The sequence below is a fragment of the Babylonia areolata genome, chromosome 9 (assembly GCF_041734735.1).
Source record: "Babylonia areolata isolate BAREFJ2019XMU chromosome 9, ASM4173473v1, whole genome shotgun sequence".
NCBI classification, from domain to species: domain Eukaryota; kingdom Metazoa; phylum Mollusca; class Gastropoda; order Neogastropoda; family Buccinidae; genus Babylonia; species Babylonia areolata.
In genome coordinates, this window is record NC_134884.1 from 296,477 (window position 1) to 315,031 (window position 18,555).

The 18,555-nt window shown below is 45.6% G+C and overlaps 1 protein-coding gene across 1 annotated transcript in view; it reads left to right on the forward strand.

Annotated features, from left to right (window-relative positions):
• Nucleotides 1–18,555, forward strand: part of LOC143285971 (WW domain-containing oxidoreductase-like) — a 33,991-nt gene that overhangs the window by 14,625 nt on the left and 811 nt on the right. Inside the window, exons 6-7 of the mRNA XM_076593429.1 lie at nt 4,704–4,889; nt 10,333–10,591. Coding sequence (XP_076449544.1) covers nt 4,704–4,889; nt 10,333–10,591 — 445 coding nt within the window. The remainder of the gene's footprint in view (nt 1–4,703; nt 4,890–10,332; nt 10,592–18,555) is intronic.

An 18,555-nucleotide genomic window follows, 5' to 3' on the forward strand; every position in this document is an offset into this window, starting at 1 on the left:
AGGCACTGTGCTGACTGAGAAGCTCCATCAGCTGTACTCACTCATGTGGAAAGAAGAGATGATCCCCCAGAATTTCAAAGATGCATCTATCATTCACTTGTACAAGCGAAAGGGGAACCGGCAAGCCTGTGATAACCATCGGGGCATTTCCTTGCTCTCCATCGCAGGCAAGATACTTGCCAGGATCCTACTAAACCGCCTCACAGCACACCTTGACCAAGGTCATTTGCCTGAGAGCCAATGTGGATTCCGGAAAGAGCGTGGAACCACCGACATGGTGTTTGCTGCAAGGCAGCTGCAAGAGAAATGTCAGGAGCAAAATGCTGATCTGTTCTCCACCTATGTCGACCTCACTAAGGCCTTCGACACCGTGAGTAGAGAGGGACTGTGGAAGATCATGGCCAAGTACGGATGCCCTCGGAAATTTATTTCCTTGGTCAGCCAATTCCATGAAGGCATGCAGGCTCGAGTCCAGGACAATGGCGAAACATCTGCTCCTTTTGCTGTCACAAATGGTGTCAAGCAAGGCTGCATCCTGGCTCCAACGCTGTTCAGTCTCATGTTCTCTGCAATGCTTACTGATGCCTTCAGAGATGGCGATGTTGGAATCGGCCTAAAGTACTGAACAGATGGCAAGTTGTTTAACCTCAGAAGGCTTCAAGCAAAAACGAAGGTCATGACAGACATCGTCAGAGACTTTTTGTTTGCTGATGATTGTGCCCTCAACGCTGGATCTGAAGCTGACATGCAACTCAGCGTCGACAAGTTTGCCACTGCCAGCAGGAACTTCGGCCTTACCATCAGCATGAGGAAAACTGAAGTTCTCCATCAGCCAGCCCCAGGGAAACACTACGTTGAGCCCAACATCACAGTCAACGGTCAGACACTCAGTGCGGAGGGGCGGTTCACATACCTTGGCAGCACACTGTCACGAAATGCGACCATCGACGATGAAGTGAATGTCAGGATTGCAAGAGCAATCGCAACTTTTGGCAGACTCAGTGCAAATGTCTGGAACAGAAGAGGCATTGGTCTTGAGACCAAACTAAAGGTGTACAGAGCAGTAGTTCTCCCCACACTACTGTATGCCTGTGAAACTTGGACAGTGTACCAACGACATGCCAAGAAGCTGAACCACTTCCACACAACAGGCCTCAGGAAGCTACTGAACATCAAGTGGCAAGACAGGACCCCAGACACAGAGGCGCTCGCAAAAGCCACCCTTCCCAGCATCTTCACCATCCTGATGCAGTCCCAGCTTCGCTGGGCTGGACACGTGGCGCGCATGCCAGACCATCGGCTGCCCAAAAGGCTCTTCTATGGCGAGCTGCAACAAGGAAAGATCACATGGAGGTCAGAAGAAGCGCTTCAGAGATACTCTGAAAGTCTCTCTTAAAGCGTTTGATATCAACCCTGACTCCTGGGAGGAATCTGCAGTGGACCGTGACAAATGGCGTGCTGCTGTGCACAAAGGCGCCAAGTTGTGCGAGGCCAACAGGACTGCTGCAGCTGTTCAGAAGAGGCAGGCCAGAAAGTCACGGGCAAACAAGCTCCCTGACAATGATATGCCTGTCTTTGTCTGCCCCAACTGTCAGCGAACATTTCGTGCGCAGATTGGACTATTCAGCCATCTGCGCATTCACAGATAGATTCATGAGCATCCTCCCCCCCACCCCACCACCACCCTCCCCCCATCCCCCAGCTGGATGACAACGATGGTCATCATCGATCTCGATGGACACACCACCACCACCTTTTCTTTGGTCTATACATAGCCTCCATACCTATTCTTTGGTCTGTACATAGTCTCCATACCTTTTCTTTGGTCTATACATAGCCTCCATACCTTTTCTTTGGTCTATACATAGCCGCCATACCTTTTCTTTGGTCTATACATAGCTGCCATACCTTTTCTTTGGTCTATACATAGCCTCCATACCTTTTCTTTGGTCTATACATAGCCTCCATACCTATTCTTTGGTCTATACATAGCCTCCATACCTTTTCTTTGGTCTAGTCTCCATACCTTTTCTTTGGTCTATACATAGTCTCCAAACCTTTTCTTTGGTCCATACATAGTCTCCATACCTTATCTTTGGTCTAGTCTCCATACCTTTTCTTTGGTCTATACATAGTCTCCAAACCTTTTCTTTGGTCTATACATAGTCTCCAAACCTTTTCTTTGGTCCATACATAGTCTCCATACCTATTCCTTGGTCTATACATACCTATTCTTTGGTCCATACATAGTCTCTATACCTATTCTTTGGTCTAGTCTTAATATCTTTTCTTTGGTCCATACATCGTCTCCATACCTTTCCTTTGGTCCATACACTGTCTCCATACCTTTTCTATGGTCTATACATAGTCACCATACCTATTCTTTGTCCATACATAGTCTCCATACCTTTTCTTTGGTCTATACATAGTCTCCATACCTTTTCTTTGGTCTATACATAGTCACCATACCTATTCTTTGTCCATTCATAGTCTCCATACCTTTTCTTTGGTCTATACATAGTCTCCATACCTTTTCTTTGGTGTAGTCTCTGTACCTTTTCTATGGTCTGTACATAGTCTCCATACCTTTTCTTTGGTCTTGTCTCCACACCAGTTCCTTGGTCCATACATTGTATCCATACCTATTCCTTGGTCTATACATAGCCGCCATACCTTTTCTTTGGTCTATACATAGCCGCCATACCTATTCTTTGGTCTATACATAGCCTCCATACCTTTTCTTTGGTCTATACATAGCCTCCATACCTTTTCTTTGGTCTATACATAGCCTCCATACCTTTTCTTTGGTCTAGTCTCCATACCTTTTCTTTGGTCTATACATAGTCTCCATACCTTTTCTTTGGTCCATACATAGTCTCCATACCTTTTCTTTGGTCCATACATAGTCTCCATACCTTTTCTTTGGTCTATACATAGTCACCATACCTATTCCTTGTCCATACATAGTCTCCATACCTTTTCTATGGTCTGTACATAGTCACCATACCTTTTCTTTGGTCTTGTCTCCACACCAATTCCTTGGTCCATACATAGTCACCATACCTTTTCTTTGGTCTATACATAGTCTCCATACCTATTCCTTGGTTCCATACCTATTCCTTTGTCTATACATACCTATTCCTCGGTCTATACATAGTCTCCATACCTTTTCTTTGGTCCATACATAGTCTCCAAACCTTTTCTTTGGTCCATACATAGTCTCCATACCTTTTCTTTGGTCCATACATAGTCTCCATACCTTTTCTTTGGTCCATACATAGTCTCCATACCTTTTCTTTGGTCCATACATAGTCTCCATACCTCCAGGAAAGTGGATGGCAGGGGATCTTTATGGTGACTTCATACTGTGGCTGTGACTTTATGCTGTGGCTGTGACTTTATGCTGTGGCTGTGACTTCATGCTGTGGCACTGTGTCTGTGACTTGATACTGTTGCACTGTGACTTGATACTGTTGCACTGTGACATGATACTGTGGCACTGTGACTGTGGCATGATACTGTGGCATGATACTGTGGCACTGTGACTGTGGCATGATACTGTTGCACTCTGACATGATACTGTGGCACTGTGACTTGATACTGTGGCAGTTTGACTGTGATTTTGTGACTGTGACTTGATACTGTGGCACTGTGGCAATGTGACTCTGACATGATACTGTGGCAGTGTGACTGTGATTTTGATACTGTGACTGTGACATGATACTGTGGCACTGTGACTGTGACATGATACTGTGGCACTGTGACTGTGATTTTGATACTGTGACTGTGACATGATACTGTGGCACTGTGACTGTGACATGATACTGTGGCACTGTGACTGTGACTTGATACTGTGGCACTGTGACTGTGATTTTGATACTGTGACTGTGACATGATGCTGTGGCAGTGTGACTGTGATTTTGATACTGTGACTGTGACATGATACTGTGGCACTGTGACTGTGACATGATACTGTGGCACTGTGACTGTGACTTGATACTGTGGCAGTGTGACTGTGATTTTGATACTGTGACTGTGACATGATACTGTGGCACTGTGACTGTGACATGATACTGTGGCACTGTGACTGTGACATGATACTGTGGCACTGTGACAATGTGACTCTGACTTGATACTGTGGCAGTGTGACTGTGATTTTGATACTGTGACTCTGACATGATACTGTGGCACTGTGACTGTGACTTGATACTGTGGCACTGTGACAATGTGACTCTGACTTGATACTGTGGCAGTGTGACTGTGATTTTGATACTGTGACTCTGACATGATACTGTGGCACTGTGACTGTGACATGATACTGTGGCAGTGTGACTGTGATTTTGATACTGTGACTGTGACATGATACTGTGGCACTGTGACTGTGACATGATACTGTGGCACTGTGACTTGATACTGTGGCACTGTGACATGATACTGTGGCACTGTGACTGTGACATGATACTGTGGCACTGTGACTGTGACATGATACTGTGGCACTGTGGCAATGTGACTGTGACATGATACTGTGGCACTGTGACTGTGATTTTGATACTGTGACTGTGACATGATACTGTGGCACTGTGACTGTGACATGATACTGTGGCACTGTGGCAATGTGACTGTGACATGATACTGTGGCACTGTGACTGTGACATGATACTGTGGCACTGTGACTGTGCTGTATCTGACCCTGTCTGCGCCAGGCCTCTGCACCTGTTGGTCCTGAACGCAGGAGTGTTTGGCCTGCCCTGGGGGGAGACGGAAGATGGAATAGAGGTCACCTTCCAGGTGAACCACCTGGCCCAATTCTACCTCACCCACCTCCTGACACCGGTCCTGGTCAAGTCGGCACCTGCCCGGGTCATCGTTGTGTCCAGTGAGTCACACAGGTCAGTACAAGTGCAGGTAGCAATCATGTCAGGTATCTGGGTGTGAGAGAGAAATGTCAGCTGTCCAAATATACAGCTTTATTTTGGCGTTGTCTTGGTTGTGGTTGTTCATGTTGTGGTTGTTCTTGGTGTTGTTGTTGCTGCTGTTGGCGTTGTTGTTGTTGGTTTTCTTGTTGTTGTTGGCGTTATTGTTGTTGTTGCTGGTGTTGGCGTTGTTGTTCTGAAAGGTTGTACTTACGTTTAATGTCCTTTCATTAAAAGTTAATTATATACCACGAGGAGAAAGCAAAGAAAGAAAAAAAGCCCTAATGGGATGGGAAAATATAGGTCAGCCTAGACAGAAAAAAGAAAAAAAGAAAAAAAAGGTATCCAAATATGAGAGAGGGAGAGAGAGAGAGTGTAAGAATGAACGAATGAACAAAAATGCTTTAACTCACTCTGGGCGAAGGGCCCTGTTTAGGGCCTTACTGTTTACAGCCGTTTCAGACGAAGTACCCCGATCAGGGCCTCAGATAGTTTTGAATTTTTGAAGTGGCACCTAATTTGCATATTGACATTATATGCTAAGAATATTTTAACTGGCCTTTCCTCTCCACTCTGACCAATAAATGCAATGTGTTTTGCTGTGCTGGCGAGCAGGAAAGTGACTTTTCATGGTGACTGGTTCATGTGAACAGTGCGTGGTAACAGTGGTGTTTGACCTAATTTCGTCTCAGTTAAAAGGCAGGCAACAGAATTAGATGAAGGGTCCCTGTTGTGCCTATATAATATTCTGAATTTAATCTGTTTCAAACTCTTCATGCTTTCCTAGATTTGTTTACAAGTCATTATTGTTTGCAAATTTTGAACAAAAGAAATGGCTACATTCATCATCTCACTGTATGATAGCACAAGAAGGGAGGAAGTTTGATATTTTGTGCTGAACAAACTCCTTATGTTACTGATCAGTTTGGAAGTTTTCACTTCATAAATTTTAACATTTGTTTTTTGGTGATTTTATTTCTTATCCATACAAATGGGTCAGGGGGGTGGGGGAGTCAGGGGAGCTAACTGGCAGTACCATGTGTGTTAAGCTCTTCACTTCTGACTACACATATATCCGTGCTTTAGGGTTAACGATATTATCAACAGTCCAGCCAGTCACTTGAATGCTCTTACTTCATTGCCAATGGCTACTGCCTTTACGCGTGTTCAAAGCAATATCTCAGCAAGTTCTGGCTTGATTTTGATGCTTTTTTGTGTTTTGTAAAGCAAAATTTTGTTCAGCGTGTCAACATGGCTGCCAGTATGTACGGTATGGAAGAGGTGGTTAGAATTTTGTTTGATTTTCTGCCCAATGTCAACAATAGCAATTACAAAATTGTGATAGAAAACGAAAGTAATGTTGTTGTTGATCAACTGACGTGATTCTGGTTATCCTGATTACATGCTACAAAGTGCATCAACAGAAAGGGGGCGGGGTTGTGTTAGAAGTGGGTATAGAACCTCCCCCCTAACCACCCCCCCCCCCAGCCCCCCATCCCAGTATTTAGCTTGAAACCTTCATGTTGGGGTTTTGTTAACTATGAAACCCTCTAGATGAAACTCTTCAAGCTGAAATATTGTTTACAGTCAGCTTTTGTGTTGTAAGAATGTGTGATAGTGTTTATACGTTTGTGGGTAGGCGGGTGTGTGTGTGTGGGTGTATATGAGTGTTTATGTATAGTGTTTATGTTTAAAACAACATGATTGTGGAGAATGAAAGGGGATGAGGCCCATCGATGTATTCCTTGTGACAAGCCACTCACTGTGAAACACAGGAGGCCCATCGATGTATTCCTTGTGACAAGCCACTTACTGTGAAACACAGGAGGCCCATCGATGTATTCCTTGTGACAAGCCACTCACTGTGAAACACAGGAGGCCCATCGATGTATTCCTTGTGACAAGCCACTCACTGTGAAACACCTGCTCATTGACTGCTGGGATCTGAATGATGTTAGACACAGATATTACACGGCAGATAATCTGAAGACTTTGTTTCATGATGTCCCACCATGGATGCAAATGGACTTCTTGAAAGAAGTGAAAATTTTTAATCAGATTTGAATATTTTAAATTCTGGAAGATTAAAAAAAACAACACTTCTTGAGGGTAAAGATTGAAGCAATGTTCAGTTTTTATTGTGTTTTTTAACCCTACTGGAAGTAGATGCTAACATGGTGATAGCTTTGATATGGTTTTAGTGGTCGGCAAGGCTCTAAGTGCTATGATTTGATTTGATTTGACAGTGGAGAAAAACAACATAATTGCTCTTGGTTGTTGTGTCCAATACATTTGTAAATATAACTTGATTTTTTTTTCTCCCTGATTGGGAGTTATCCTATCAACATTGAACATAATTGTGATAATTATGTTCTCCATTCATTTTCGTTTAAGAAAACTTACTTTTACATACTATTGAGCATTGTTTTAATTTCTTGTGATTTTATTTTAGAGGTTGGTGATAATCTTGCAAAAATTACAGATAGTTCCGGAAGTCAAAGGGTTAATGAACATGGACCATAGGCCCTGATTTAAAAGTTGGGGGGAGGGGAGGGGTAGACAGAGCTAGAGTAATGAGGATGAACATGCGTGATGAGGATGAACATGGATCACAGGCCCTGATTTAAAAGTTGGGGGGAGGGGAGGGGTAGACAGAGCTAGAGTAATGAGGATGAACATGCGTGATGAGGATGAACATGGGTGATGAGGATGAACATGGGTGATGAGGATGAACATGGATCACAGGCCATGATTTAAAACTTGGGGGAGGGGAGGGGTAGACGGAGCTGGGGTGATGAGGATAGGTGATGAGGATGAACATGGGTGATGAGGATGAACATGGATCACAGGCCATGATTTAAAACTTGGGGGAGGGTAGGGGTAGACAGAGTTGGAGTGATGAGGATAGGTGATGAGGATGAACATGGGTGATGAGGATGAACATGGATCACAGACCATGATTTAAAACTTTGGGGAGGGGAAGGGTAGACAGAACTAGAGTGATGAGGATGAACATGGGTGATTAGGATGAACATGGATCACAGGCCATGATTTAAAACTTGGGGGAGGGGAAGGGTAGACAGAACTAGAGTGATGAGGATGAACATGGGTGATGAGGATGAACATGGATCACAGGCCATGATTTAAAACTTGGGGGAGGGGAGGGGTAGACAGAGTTGGAGTGATGAGGATGGGTGATGAGGATGAACATGGGTGATGAGGATGAAGCAGTGATGAGAGAGACACACACAGAAAGACAGACAGACAGAGATAGACAGTGTTACAATTTAATAGAAACACATAATATGCAGCTAGCGTATGTGACATACCCTTCGCAGTAATAGGGGGCGCAGTTTTAGCCTGATCACATTGAGAGGATGAATAGTATGTTCTTCAGGTCTGTTCTGAGACAGTGTTTTTGTTGACGCAGAGAGAGTGTTTTTGTTGACGCAGAGAGACAAGTGTTTTTGTTGACGCAGAGACAGTGTTTTTGTTGACGCAGAGAGAGTGTTTTTGTTGACGCAGAGAGAGTGTTTTTGTTGACGCAGAGAGACAAGTGTTTTTGTTGACGCAGAAGGATGCGTGTGTTTTTGTTTTTAAGTGTGTGTTTTTATCTTCATTGTGCATGGCCAAAAATGAATTGAGTCTATAATATTGTGTACATTGGTGAATTTGTTCTTGTTGCATAGATACGATCATGGCACATTGTGATGATGTCCTCCCAAAATTACGTCGCACCTTAGATTTTGTTGATTGCTGAATGGCTGGCTTGATTTGTAACGGTTTTGAGTGCGGGGGCTCAGGTAGATATGCCTTGGAGGGCTGGCTGTTTAGAAGGATTCCTCAGCTTCAAGAGGCCAGCAGAGATGCCAACTGTTATGATTTTGTTGTATTTTCTTACATTTTGTTCCGACGTTAAGCCAGTGTCAAAATTGTTCCAGGGTCACATGCTTTCCTGTTGTAACATTGTCAAACACTCTAGACCTATTGATAATGAGGCCAGGGTAGTCACTACTAACCTTGATTTCAAGTGATGATGCTCAGCTAATCGTGTGTGTGTTTACATTTAGACAGCATTGAGTGGAACAATCAGCTTAATCATTTGCCTGAAAAAAAGAGAACATGGCTAAATCACGATGCATCTCGATCTAACAGCATCTGTGCCTGGTGGATTAAACTGTGGAGTGCAAGGAAGGAACAAGTGGCCTGAAACAGAGAAGTCAGCCATTGATTCCCATCATGAGAAACAGAGAAGTCAGCCATGGATTCCCATCATGAGAAACAGAGAAGTCAGCCATGGATTCCCATCATGAGAAACAGAGAAGTCAGCCATGGATTCCCACCATGAGAAACAGAGAAGTCAGCCATGGATTCCCATCATGAGAAACAGAGAAGTCAGCCATGGATTCCCATCATGAGAAAAAGAGAAGTCAGCCATGGATTCCCATCATGAGAAACAGAGAAGTCAGCCATGGATTCCCATCATGAGAAACAGAGAAGTCAGCCATGGATTCCCATCATGAGAAACAGAGAAGTCAGCCATGGATTCCCACCATGAGAAACAGAGAAGTCAGCCATGGATTCCCATCATGAGAAACAGAGAAGTCAGCCATGGATTCCCATCATGAGAAACAGAGAAGTCAGCCATGGATTCCCATCATGAGAAACAGAGAAGTCAGCCATGGATTCCCATCATGAGAAACAGAGAAGTCAGCCATGGATTCCCATCATGAGAAACAGAGAAGTCAGCCATGGATTCCCATCATGAGAAACAGAGAAGTCAGCCATGGATTCCCATCATGAGAAACAGAGAAGTCAGCCATGGATTCCCATCATGAGAAACAAGATGAACAAAGAGCAGGGAAGTGACAGTGCCACAGACGTGTCAGCTGTAAAGAAGCAGTGTCAGGAACAAAAGTTTCGCCAAACGTACACTGAAAAATATATGTGCATCCTGCCCTCCATTCTGGGGAACTTGCTCATTATACTGTGTATGTTTGCTGATGTATTTAACTGATTTAATAGTGACATTTTTTAACTCGCAGTGTTGTCAAGACAGTTTAATTTGTGGGGAAGAAGAGTGAAAGAAAAATCATTTTCAAAACTCCCCTACCACATGCAGTGCAGTTATTAACATAAATCAGCATGTGTCAGAGAGACAGAGACAGACATTGACACTGACTCAAATTTTATTGCTGTTGGCTATGATAAACTTTTCGCAGGGGGGTTACTTACAAGACATATTTACATTGTGCCAATAACCACAGGGCGGTATAACGTGATGTGTGGTACACATGACCAGTGTGTGTGAAGAACTGTACAGGATGGTATATCATGTGATGTGTTGTACACATGACCAGTGTGTGTGTGAAGAACTGTACAGGGCGGTATAACATGTGATGTGTGGTACACATGACAGGTTCTCTGGCCTGACAGCAGACATGGTTACCATGGACACCCTGTCTCCTCCCCGCCAGAAGTACAGTCACCTGCGTGCCTACAACCTCTCCAAGCTGTGCAACGTGCTGTTTGCCGCCAGACTGAGCAGCAGGCTGCAGACGCAGGGGGTGACGGCACTGTCCCTGCATCCCGGAAACATGATGAGCACCTCCATCGCCCGCCACTGGTGGCTCTACCGTCTCCTCTTCACCCTGGTCAGACCCTTCACCAAGTCCATGGTCAGTGTGTGTGTGTGTGTGTGTGTGTGTGTGTGTGTGTGTGTGTGTGTGTGTGTGTGTGTGTGTGTGTGTGTGTGTGTGTGGTAAACTGTCAAAAAAGGTTAAAGGTGACCCTTCACCAAGTCCATGGTCAGTGTGTGTGTGTGTGTGTGTGTGTGTGTGTGTGTGTGTGTGTGTGTGTGTAGTGTGTGTATGTGTGTGTGTGTGTGTGGTAAACTGTCAAAAAAGGTTAAAGGTGACCCTTCACCAAGTCCATGGTCAGTGTGTGTGTGTGTGTGTGTGTGTGTGTGTGTATGTGTGTGTGTGTGTGTGTGTGTGTGTGTGTGTGTGTGGTAAACTGTCAAAAAAGGTTAAAGGTGACCCTTCACCAAGTCCATGGTCAGTGTGTGTGTGTGTGTGTGTGTGTGTGTGTGTGTGTGTGTGTGTGTGTGTGTGTGTGTGTAGTGTGTGTATGTGTGTGTGTGTGTGTGGTAAACTGTCAAAAAAGGTTAAAGGTGACCCTTCACCAAGTCCATGGTCAGTGTGTGTGTGTGTGTGTGTGTGTGTGTGTGTGTGTGGTAAACTGTCAAAAAAGGTTAAAGGTGACCCTTCACCAAGTCCATGGTCAGTGTGTGTGTGTGTGTGTGTGTGTGTGTGTGTGTGTGTGGTAAACTGTCAAAAAAGGTTAAAGGTGACCCTTCACCAAGTCCATGGTCAGTGTGTGTGTGTGTGTGTGTGTGTGTGTGTAGTGTGTGTATGTGTGTGTGTGGTAAACTGTCAAAAAAGGTTAAAGGTGACCCTTCACCAAGTCCATGGTCAGTGTGTGTGTGTGTAGTATGTGTATGTGTGTGTGTGTGTGTGTGTGTGGTAAACTGTCAAAAAAGGTTAAAGGTGACCCTTCACCAAGTCCATGGTCAGTGTGTGTGTGTGTAGTATGTGTATGTGTGTGTGTGTGTGTGTGTGTGTGGTAAACTGTCAAAAAAGGTTAAAGGTGACCCTTCACCAAGTCCATGGTCAGTGTGTGTGTGTGTGTAGTGTGTGTGTGTGTGTGTGTGTGTGTGTGTGTGTGTGTGTGTGGTAAACTGTCAAAAAAGGTTAAAGGTGACCCTTCACCAAGTCCATGGTCAGTGTGTGTGTGTGTGTGTGTAGTGTGTGTATGTGTGTGTGTGTGTGTGTGTGTGTGTGGTGTGTGGTAAACTGTCAAAAAAGGTTAAAGGTGACCCTTCACCAAGTCCATGGTCAGTGTGTGTGTGTGTGTGTGTGTGTGTGTGTGTATGTGTGTGTGTGGTAAACTGTCAAAAAAGGTTAAAGGTGACCCTTCACCAAGTCCATGGTCAGTGTGTGTGTGTGTGTAGTGTGTGTGTGTGTGTGTGTGTGTGTGTGTGTGTGTGTGTGTGTGTGTGGTAAACTGTCAAAAAAGGTTAAAGGTGACCCTTCACCAAGTCCATGGTCAGTGTGTGTGTGTGTGTGTGTGTGTGTGTGTGTAGTGTGTGTATGTGTGTGTGTGGTAAACTGTCAAAAAAGGTTAAAGGTGACCCTTCACCAAGTCCATGGTCAGTGTGTGTGTGTGTGTGTGTGTGTGTGTAGTGTGTGTATGTGTGTGTGTGGTAAACTGTCAAAAAAGGTTAAAGGTGACCCTTCACCAAGTCCATGGTCAGTGTGTGTGTGTGTAGTATGTGTATGTGTGTGTGTGTGTGTGTGTGTGTGGTAAACTGTCAAAAAAGGTTAAAGGTGACCCTTCACCAAGTCCATGGTCAGTGTGTGTGTGTGTAGTATGTGTATGTGTGTGTGTGTGTGTGTGTGTGTGGTAAACTGTCAAAAAAGGTTAAAGGTGACCCTTCACCAAGTCCATGGTCAGTGTGTGTGTGTGTAGTATGTGTATGTGTGTGTGTGTGTGTGTGTGTGTGTGGTAAACTGTCAAAAAAGGTTAAAGGTGACCCTTCACCAAGTCCATGGTCAGTGTGTGTGTGTGTGTAGTGTGTGTATGTGTGTGTGTGTGTGTGTGTGTGGTAAACTGTCAAAAAAGGTTAAAGGTGACCCTTCACCAAGTCCATGGTCAGTGTGTGTGTGTGTAGTGTGTGTATGTGTGTGTGTGTGTGTGTGTGTGTGGTAAACTGTCAAAAAAGGTTAAAGGTGACCCTTCACCAAGTCCATGGTCAGTGTGTGTGTGTGTGTAGTGTGTGTATGTGTGTGTGTGTAGTATGTGTATGTGTGTGTGTATGTGTGTGTGTGTGGTAAACTGTCAAAAAAGGTTAAAGGTGACCCTTCACCAAGTCCATGGTCAGTGTGTGTGTGTAGTGTGTGTGTGTGTGTGTGGGGGGGGGTAAACTGTCAAAAAAGGTTAAAGGTGACCCTTCACCAAGTCCATTGTCAGTGTGTGTGTGTAGTGTGTGTGTGTGTGGTAAACTGTCAAAAAAGGTTAAAGGTGACCCTTCACCAAGTCCATGGTCAGTGTATGTGTGTGTGTGTAGTGTGTATGTGTGTGTGTGTGGTAAACTGTCAAAAAAGGTTAAAGGTGACCCTTATCCAAGGTCATGGCCAGCACACTGCAGTGTGTGTATGTGTGTGTGTGTGTGTGGGGGGGGGGTAAACTATTAAAAAAAGGTTAAAGGCCCCATAGCCTTTGACAGCTATGGAGGCAGTAAATTCACATCCACTGTGTCCAGGGCTTGGTGTAGGAAGGCAGTGAATTCACATCCACTGTGTCTAGGGTTTGTGTAGGAAGACAGTGAATTCACATCCACTGTGTCTAGGGTTTGTGTAGGAAGGCAGTGAATTCACATCCACTGTGTCTAGGGCTTGGTGTAGGAAGGCAATGAATTCACATCCACTGTGTCCAGGGCTTGGTGTAGGAAGGCAGTGAATTCACATCCACTGTGTCTAGGGCTGGTGTAGGAAGGCAGTGAATTCACATCCACTGTGTCTCGGGCTTGGTGTAGGAAGGCAGTGAATTCACATCCACTGTCTAGGGCTTGGTAAATAATAATAATAATGGTATTTATATAGCGCTGAATCTTGTGCATAGGCAAACCAAATCACTTTCGCACCAGTCATTCACACGTATGCATAACTCTAAAACTGGAGAAACTGAGGACAAGGAAGAGGCAGGGAAGGGAGGCTATTTTGGAAAGAGGTGGGTTTTAAGGCCAGACTTAAAAGAGCTGAGTGTGGAGACTTGACGAAGCGAAAGAGGAAGTTCATTCCAATTGCAAGGTCCAGAGACAGAGAAAGAATGGCGACCAACAGTCGAGAGTTTGAATCTGGGTATGCGTAAGCAGAGTGGATCCGAAGCTCATCGTAGTGAGCGAGGAGTGTAGAGGTGAAGGCAGCCACAGAGATAGGAAGGGGCTGATTTGTGAATACATTTATAACATAGGGTGCTGATCTTGTACTTTATTCTGTGTGAGACAGGGAGCCAGTGGAGATGTTGCGAAAGAGGAGTGATGTGCTCAGATCTTTTCTTTCTGAGGACGAGTTGGGCAGCAGAGTTTTGTATGTGCTGAAGGGACTGAATGGATGAAGCAGGCAAACCAGACAGTAGAGAGTTACAGTAGTCAAGGCGAGAGAGAATGAGAGAAACGACAAGTCTAGATGTTGCGTCAATGGACAGATATTTCCGGATGGAACTGATGCGCCGCAATTGACAGTAGCTTGGTGTAGGAAGGCAGTGAATTCACACCCACTGTATAGGGCTTGGTGTAGGAAGGCAGTGAATTCACACCCACTGTATAGGGCTTGGTGTAGGAAGGCAGTGAATTCACATCCACTGTGTCTAGGGCTTGGTGTAGGAAGGTAGTGAATTCACATCCACAGTGTCTAGGGCTTGGTGTAGGAAGGTAGTGAATTCACATCCACTGTGTCTAGGGCTTGGTGTAGGAAGGTAGTGAATTCACATCCACCTGTGTCCAGGGCTTGGTGTAGGAAGGCAGTGAATTCACATCCACTGTGTCTAGGGCTTGGTGCAGGAAGGCAGTGAATTCACATCCACTGTGTCCAGGGCTTTGTGTAGGAAGACAGTGAATTCACATCCACTGTCTAGGGCTTAATGTAGGAAGGCAGTGAATTCACATCCACTGTATAGGGCTTGGTGTAGGAAGGCAGTGAATTCATATCCATTGTTTCCAGGGCTTGGTGTAGGAAGGCAGTGAATTCACATCCACTGTGTCTAGGGCTTGGTGTAGGAAGGCAGTGAATTCACATCCACTGTGTTCAGGGCTTGGTTAGGGTTAGGGCTGGTGTAGGAAGGCAGTGAATTCACATCCACTGTGTCCAGGGCTTGGCGTAGGAAGGCAGTGAATTCACATCCACTGTGTCTAGCGCTTGGTGTAGGAAGGCAGTGAATTCACATCCACAGTGTCCAGGGCTTGGTGTAGGAAGGCAGTGAATTCACATCCACTGTGTCTAGGGCTTGGTGTAGGAAGGCAGTGAATTCACATCCACTGTGTTCAGGGCTTGGTGTAGGAAGGCAGTGAATTCACATCCACTGTGTCCAGGGCTTGGTGTAGGAAGGCAGTGAATTCACATCCACTGTGTCTAGCGCTTGGTGTAGGAAGGCAGTGAATTCACATCCACTGTGTCCAGCGCTTGGTGCAGGAAGGCAGTGAATTCACATCCACTGTGTCTAGGGCTTGGTGTAGGAAGGCAGTGAATTCACATCCACTGTCTAGGGCTCGGTAAATAATAATAATAATACTAACGGTATTTATATAACGCTGAATCTTGTGCATAGACAAACCAAAGCGCTTTCGCACCAGTCATTCACATGCATGCATAACTCTAAAACTGGAGAAACTGAAGACAAGGAAGAGGCAGGGAAGGGAGGCTATTTTGCGAAGAGGTGGGTTTTAAGGCCAGACTTAAAAGAGCTGAGTGTGGGGACTTGACGAAGCAAAAGAGGAAGTTCATTCCAATTGCAAGGTCCAGAGACAGAGAAAGAATGGCGACCAACAGTCGAGAGTTTGAATCTGGGTATGCATAAGCAGTAGAGAGTTACAGTAGTCAAGGCGAGAGAGAATGAGAGAAACGACAAGTCTAGATGTTGCGTCAGTGGACAGATATTTCCGGATGGAACTGATGCGCTGCAATTGACAGTAGCTTGGTGTAGGAAGGCAGTGAATTCACACCCACTGTCTAGGGCTTGGTGTAGGAAGGCAGTGAATTCACATCCACTGTGTCTAGGGCTTGGTGTAGGAAGGCAGTGAATTCACATCCACTGTGTCTAGGGCTTGGTGTAGGAAGGCAGTGAATTCACATCCACTGTCTAGGGCTTGGTGTAGAAGACAGTGAATTCACATCCACTGTATAGGGCTTGGTGTAGGAAGGTAGTGATTTCATGTCCATTGTGTCCAGGGCTTGGTGTAAGAAGGCAGTGAATTCACATCTGTGTCTAGGGCTTGGTGTATGAAGGCAGTGAATTCACATCCACTGTGTCCAGGGCTTGGTGTATGAAGGCAGTGAATTCACATCCTCTGTGTCTAGGGCTGGTGTAGGAAGGCAGTGATTTCACATCCACTGTGTGTAGGGCTTGGTGTAGGAAGGTAGTGATTTCACATCCACTGTGTCCAGGGCTTGGTGTAGGAAGGTAGTGATTTCACATCCACTGTGTCCAGGGCTTGGTGTAGGAAGGCAATGAATTCACATCCACTGTGTCCAGGGCTTGGTGTAGGAAGGCAATGAATTCACACCCACTGTGTTCAGGGCTTGGTGTAGGAAGGTAGTGATTTCACATCCACTGTGTCCAGGGCTTGGTGTAGGAAGGAAATGAATTCACATCCACTGTGTCCAGGACTTGGTGTAGGAAGGCAGTGAATTCATATCCATTGTGTCCAGGGCTTGGTGTAGGAAGGCAGTGAATTCATATCCATTGTGTCCAGGGCTTGGTGTAGGAAGGCAGTGAATTCACATCCACTGTGTCCAGGGCTTGGTGTAGGAAGGCAGTGAATTCATGTGTCTAGGGCTTTGTGTGTGTTAAACCTTAACTAAGTTATTATCTATGAAGATACTTTGTCATCCCCAAATTTAGCTTCAAAATAGTAAATGGATTCTTTCCACACATTCCAGTTAAAGTTACAGTCTTCATGATTGAACTGCATTTTCCTGATGGTGAACATTTTAGACTCTGTGTCCACAAGATTTTGTTGGGTGGTGGAATATTACAGCAGAACAGTTTTACACCTGTAATGATGATCTGTGTTGTGATGGTGGTGTGGTGGTGGAACATTACAGCTGAACAGTTTTACACCTGTAATGATGATCTGTGTTGTGATGGTGGTGTGGTGGTGGAACATGACAGCTGAACAATTTTACATGTGTCTTACATATTTACCTTTGTTGTCATGGTGGTATGGTGCTGGTACATTATAGCTGAACAATTTTACATGTGTCTTACATATTTACCTTTGTTGTCATGGTGGTATGGTGCTGGTACATTATAGCTGAACAATTTTACACATGTAATAATGATCACCTGTGTTGTGATGGTGGTGTGGGTGTACTGATGGTGGTGTGCTGATGGTGGTGAGGGTGTACTGATGGTGGTGTGGGTGTACTGATGGTGGTGTACTGATGGTGGTGTGCTGATGGTGGTGTGCATGTACTGATGGTGGTGTACTGATGGCAGTGTGGGTGTGCTGATGGTGGCGTGGGTGTCCTGATAGTGGTGTGGGTGTACTGATGGTGGTGTATTGATGGTAGTGTGGGTGTACTGATGGTGGTGTACTGATGGTAGTGTGGGTGTACTGATGGTGTACTGATGGTAGTGTCGGTGTTCTGATAGTGGTGTGGGCATACTGATGGTGGCGTGGGTGTACTGATGGTGGTGTGGATGTACTGATGGTGGTGTGGGTGTGCTGATAGTTGTGTGGTGTGTGCAGCAACAAGGGGTGGCCATCACAGTGTACTGATAGTGGTGTAGGTGTACTGATGGTAGTGTGGTGTGTGCAGCAACAAGGCACGGCCACCACAGTGTACTGATAGTGGTGTAGGTGTACTGATGGTAGTGTGGTGTGTGCAGCAACAAGGGGTGGCCACCACAGTGTACTGATAGTGGTGTAGGTGTACTGATGGTGGTGTGGGTGTACTGATGGTGGTGTGGGTGTGCTGATAGTGGTGTGTGTACTGATGGTGGTGTGGTGTGTGCTGATGGTGATGTGGTGTTTGCAGCAACAAGGGGCGGCCACCACAGTGTACTGATAGTGGTGTGGGTGTGCTGATAGTGGGTGGGTGTACTGATGGTGGTGTGGGTGTGCTGATGGTGGTGTGGGTGTGCTGATAGTGGTGTGGGTGTACTGGTGGTGGTGTAGGTGTACTGATGGTGGTGTGGGTGTGCTGATAGTGGTGTGGGTGTACTGATGGTGGTGTGGTGTTTGCAGCAACAAGGGGCGGCCACCACAGTGTACTGATAGTGGTGTGGGTGTACTGATGGTGGTGTGGGAGTGCTGATAGTGGTGTGGGTGTGCTGATAGTGGTGTGCTGTTAGTGGTGTGGGTGTACTGATAGTGGTGTGGGTGTGCTGATAGTGGTGTGGGTGAACTGATGGTGGTGTGGGTGTGCTGATAGTGGTGTGGGTGTACTGAGGTGTGGGTGTGCTGATTGTGGTGTGGGTGTACTGGTGGTGGTGTAGGTGTACTGATGGTGGTGTGGGTGTACTGATGGTGGTGTGGGTGTACTGATGATGGTGTGGGTGTACTGATGGTGGTGTGGGTGTGCTGTTAGTGGTGTTGGTATACTGATGGTGGTGTAGGTGTACTGATGGTGGTGTGGGTGTGCTGATAGTGGTGTGGGTGTACTGATGGTGGTGTGGGTGTGCTGATGGTGGTATGGGTGTACTGATGGTGGTGTAGGTGTGCTGATAGTGGTGTGGGTGTACTGATGGTGGTGTAGGTGTACTGATGGTGGTGTGGATGTGCTGATAGTGGTGTGGGTGTACTGTTGGTGGTGTAGGTGTACTGATGGTGGTGTGGGTGTGCTGATAGTGGTGTGGGTAT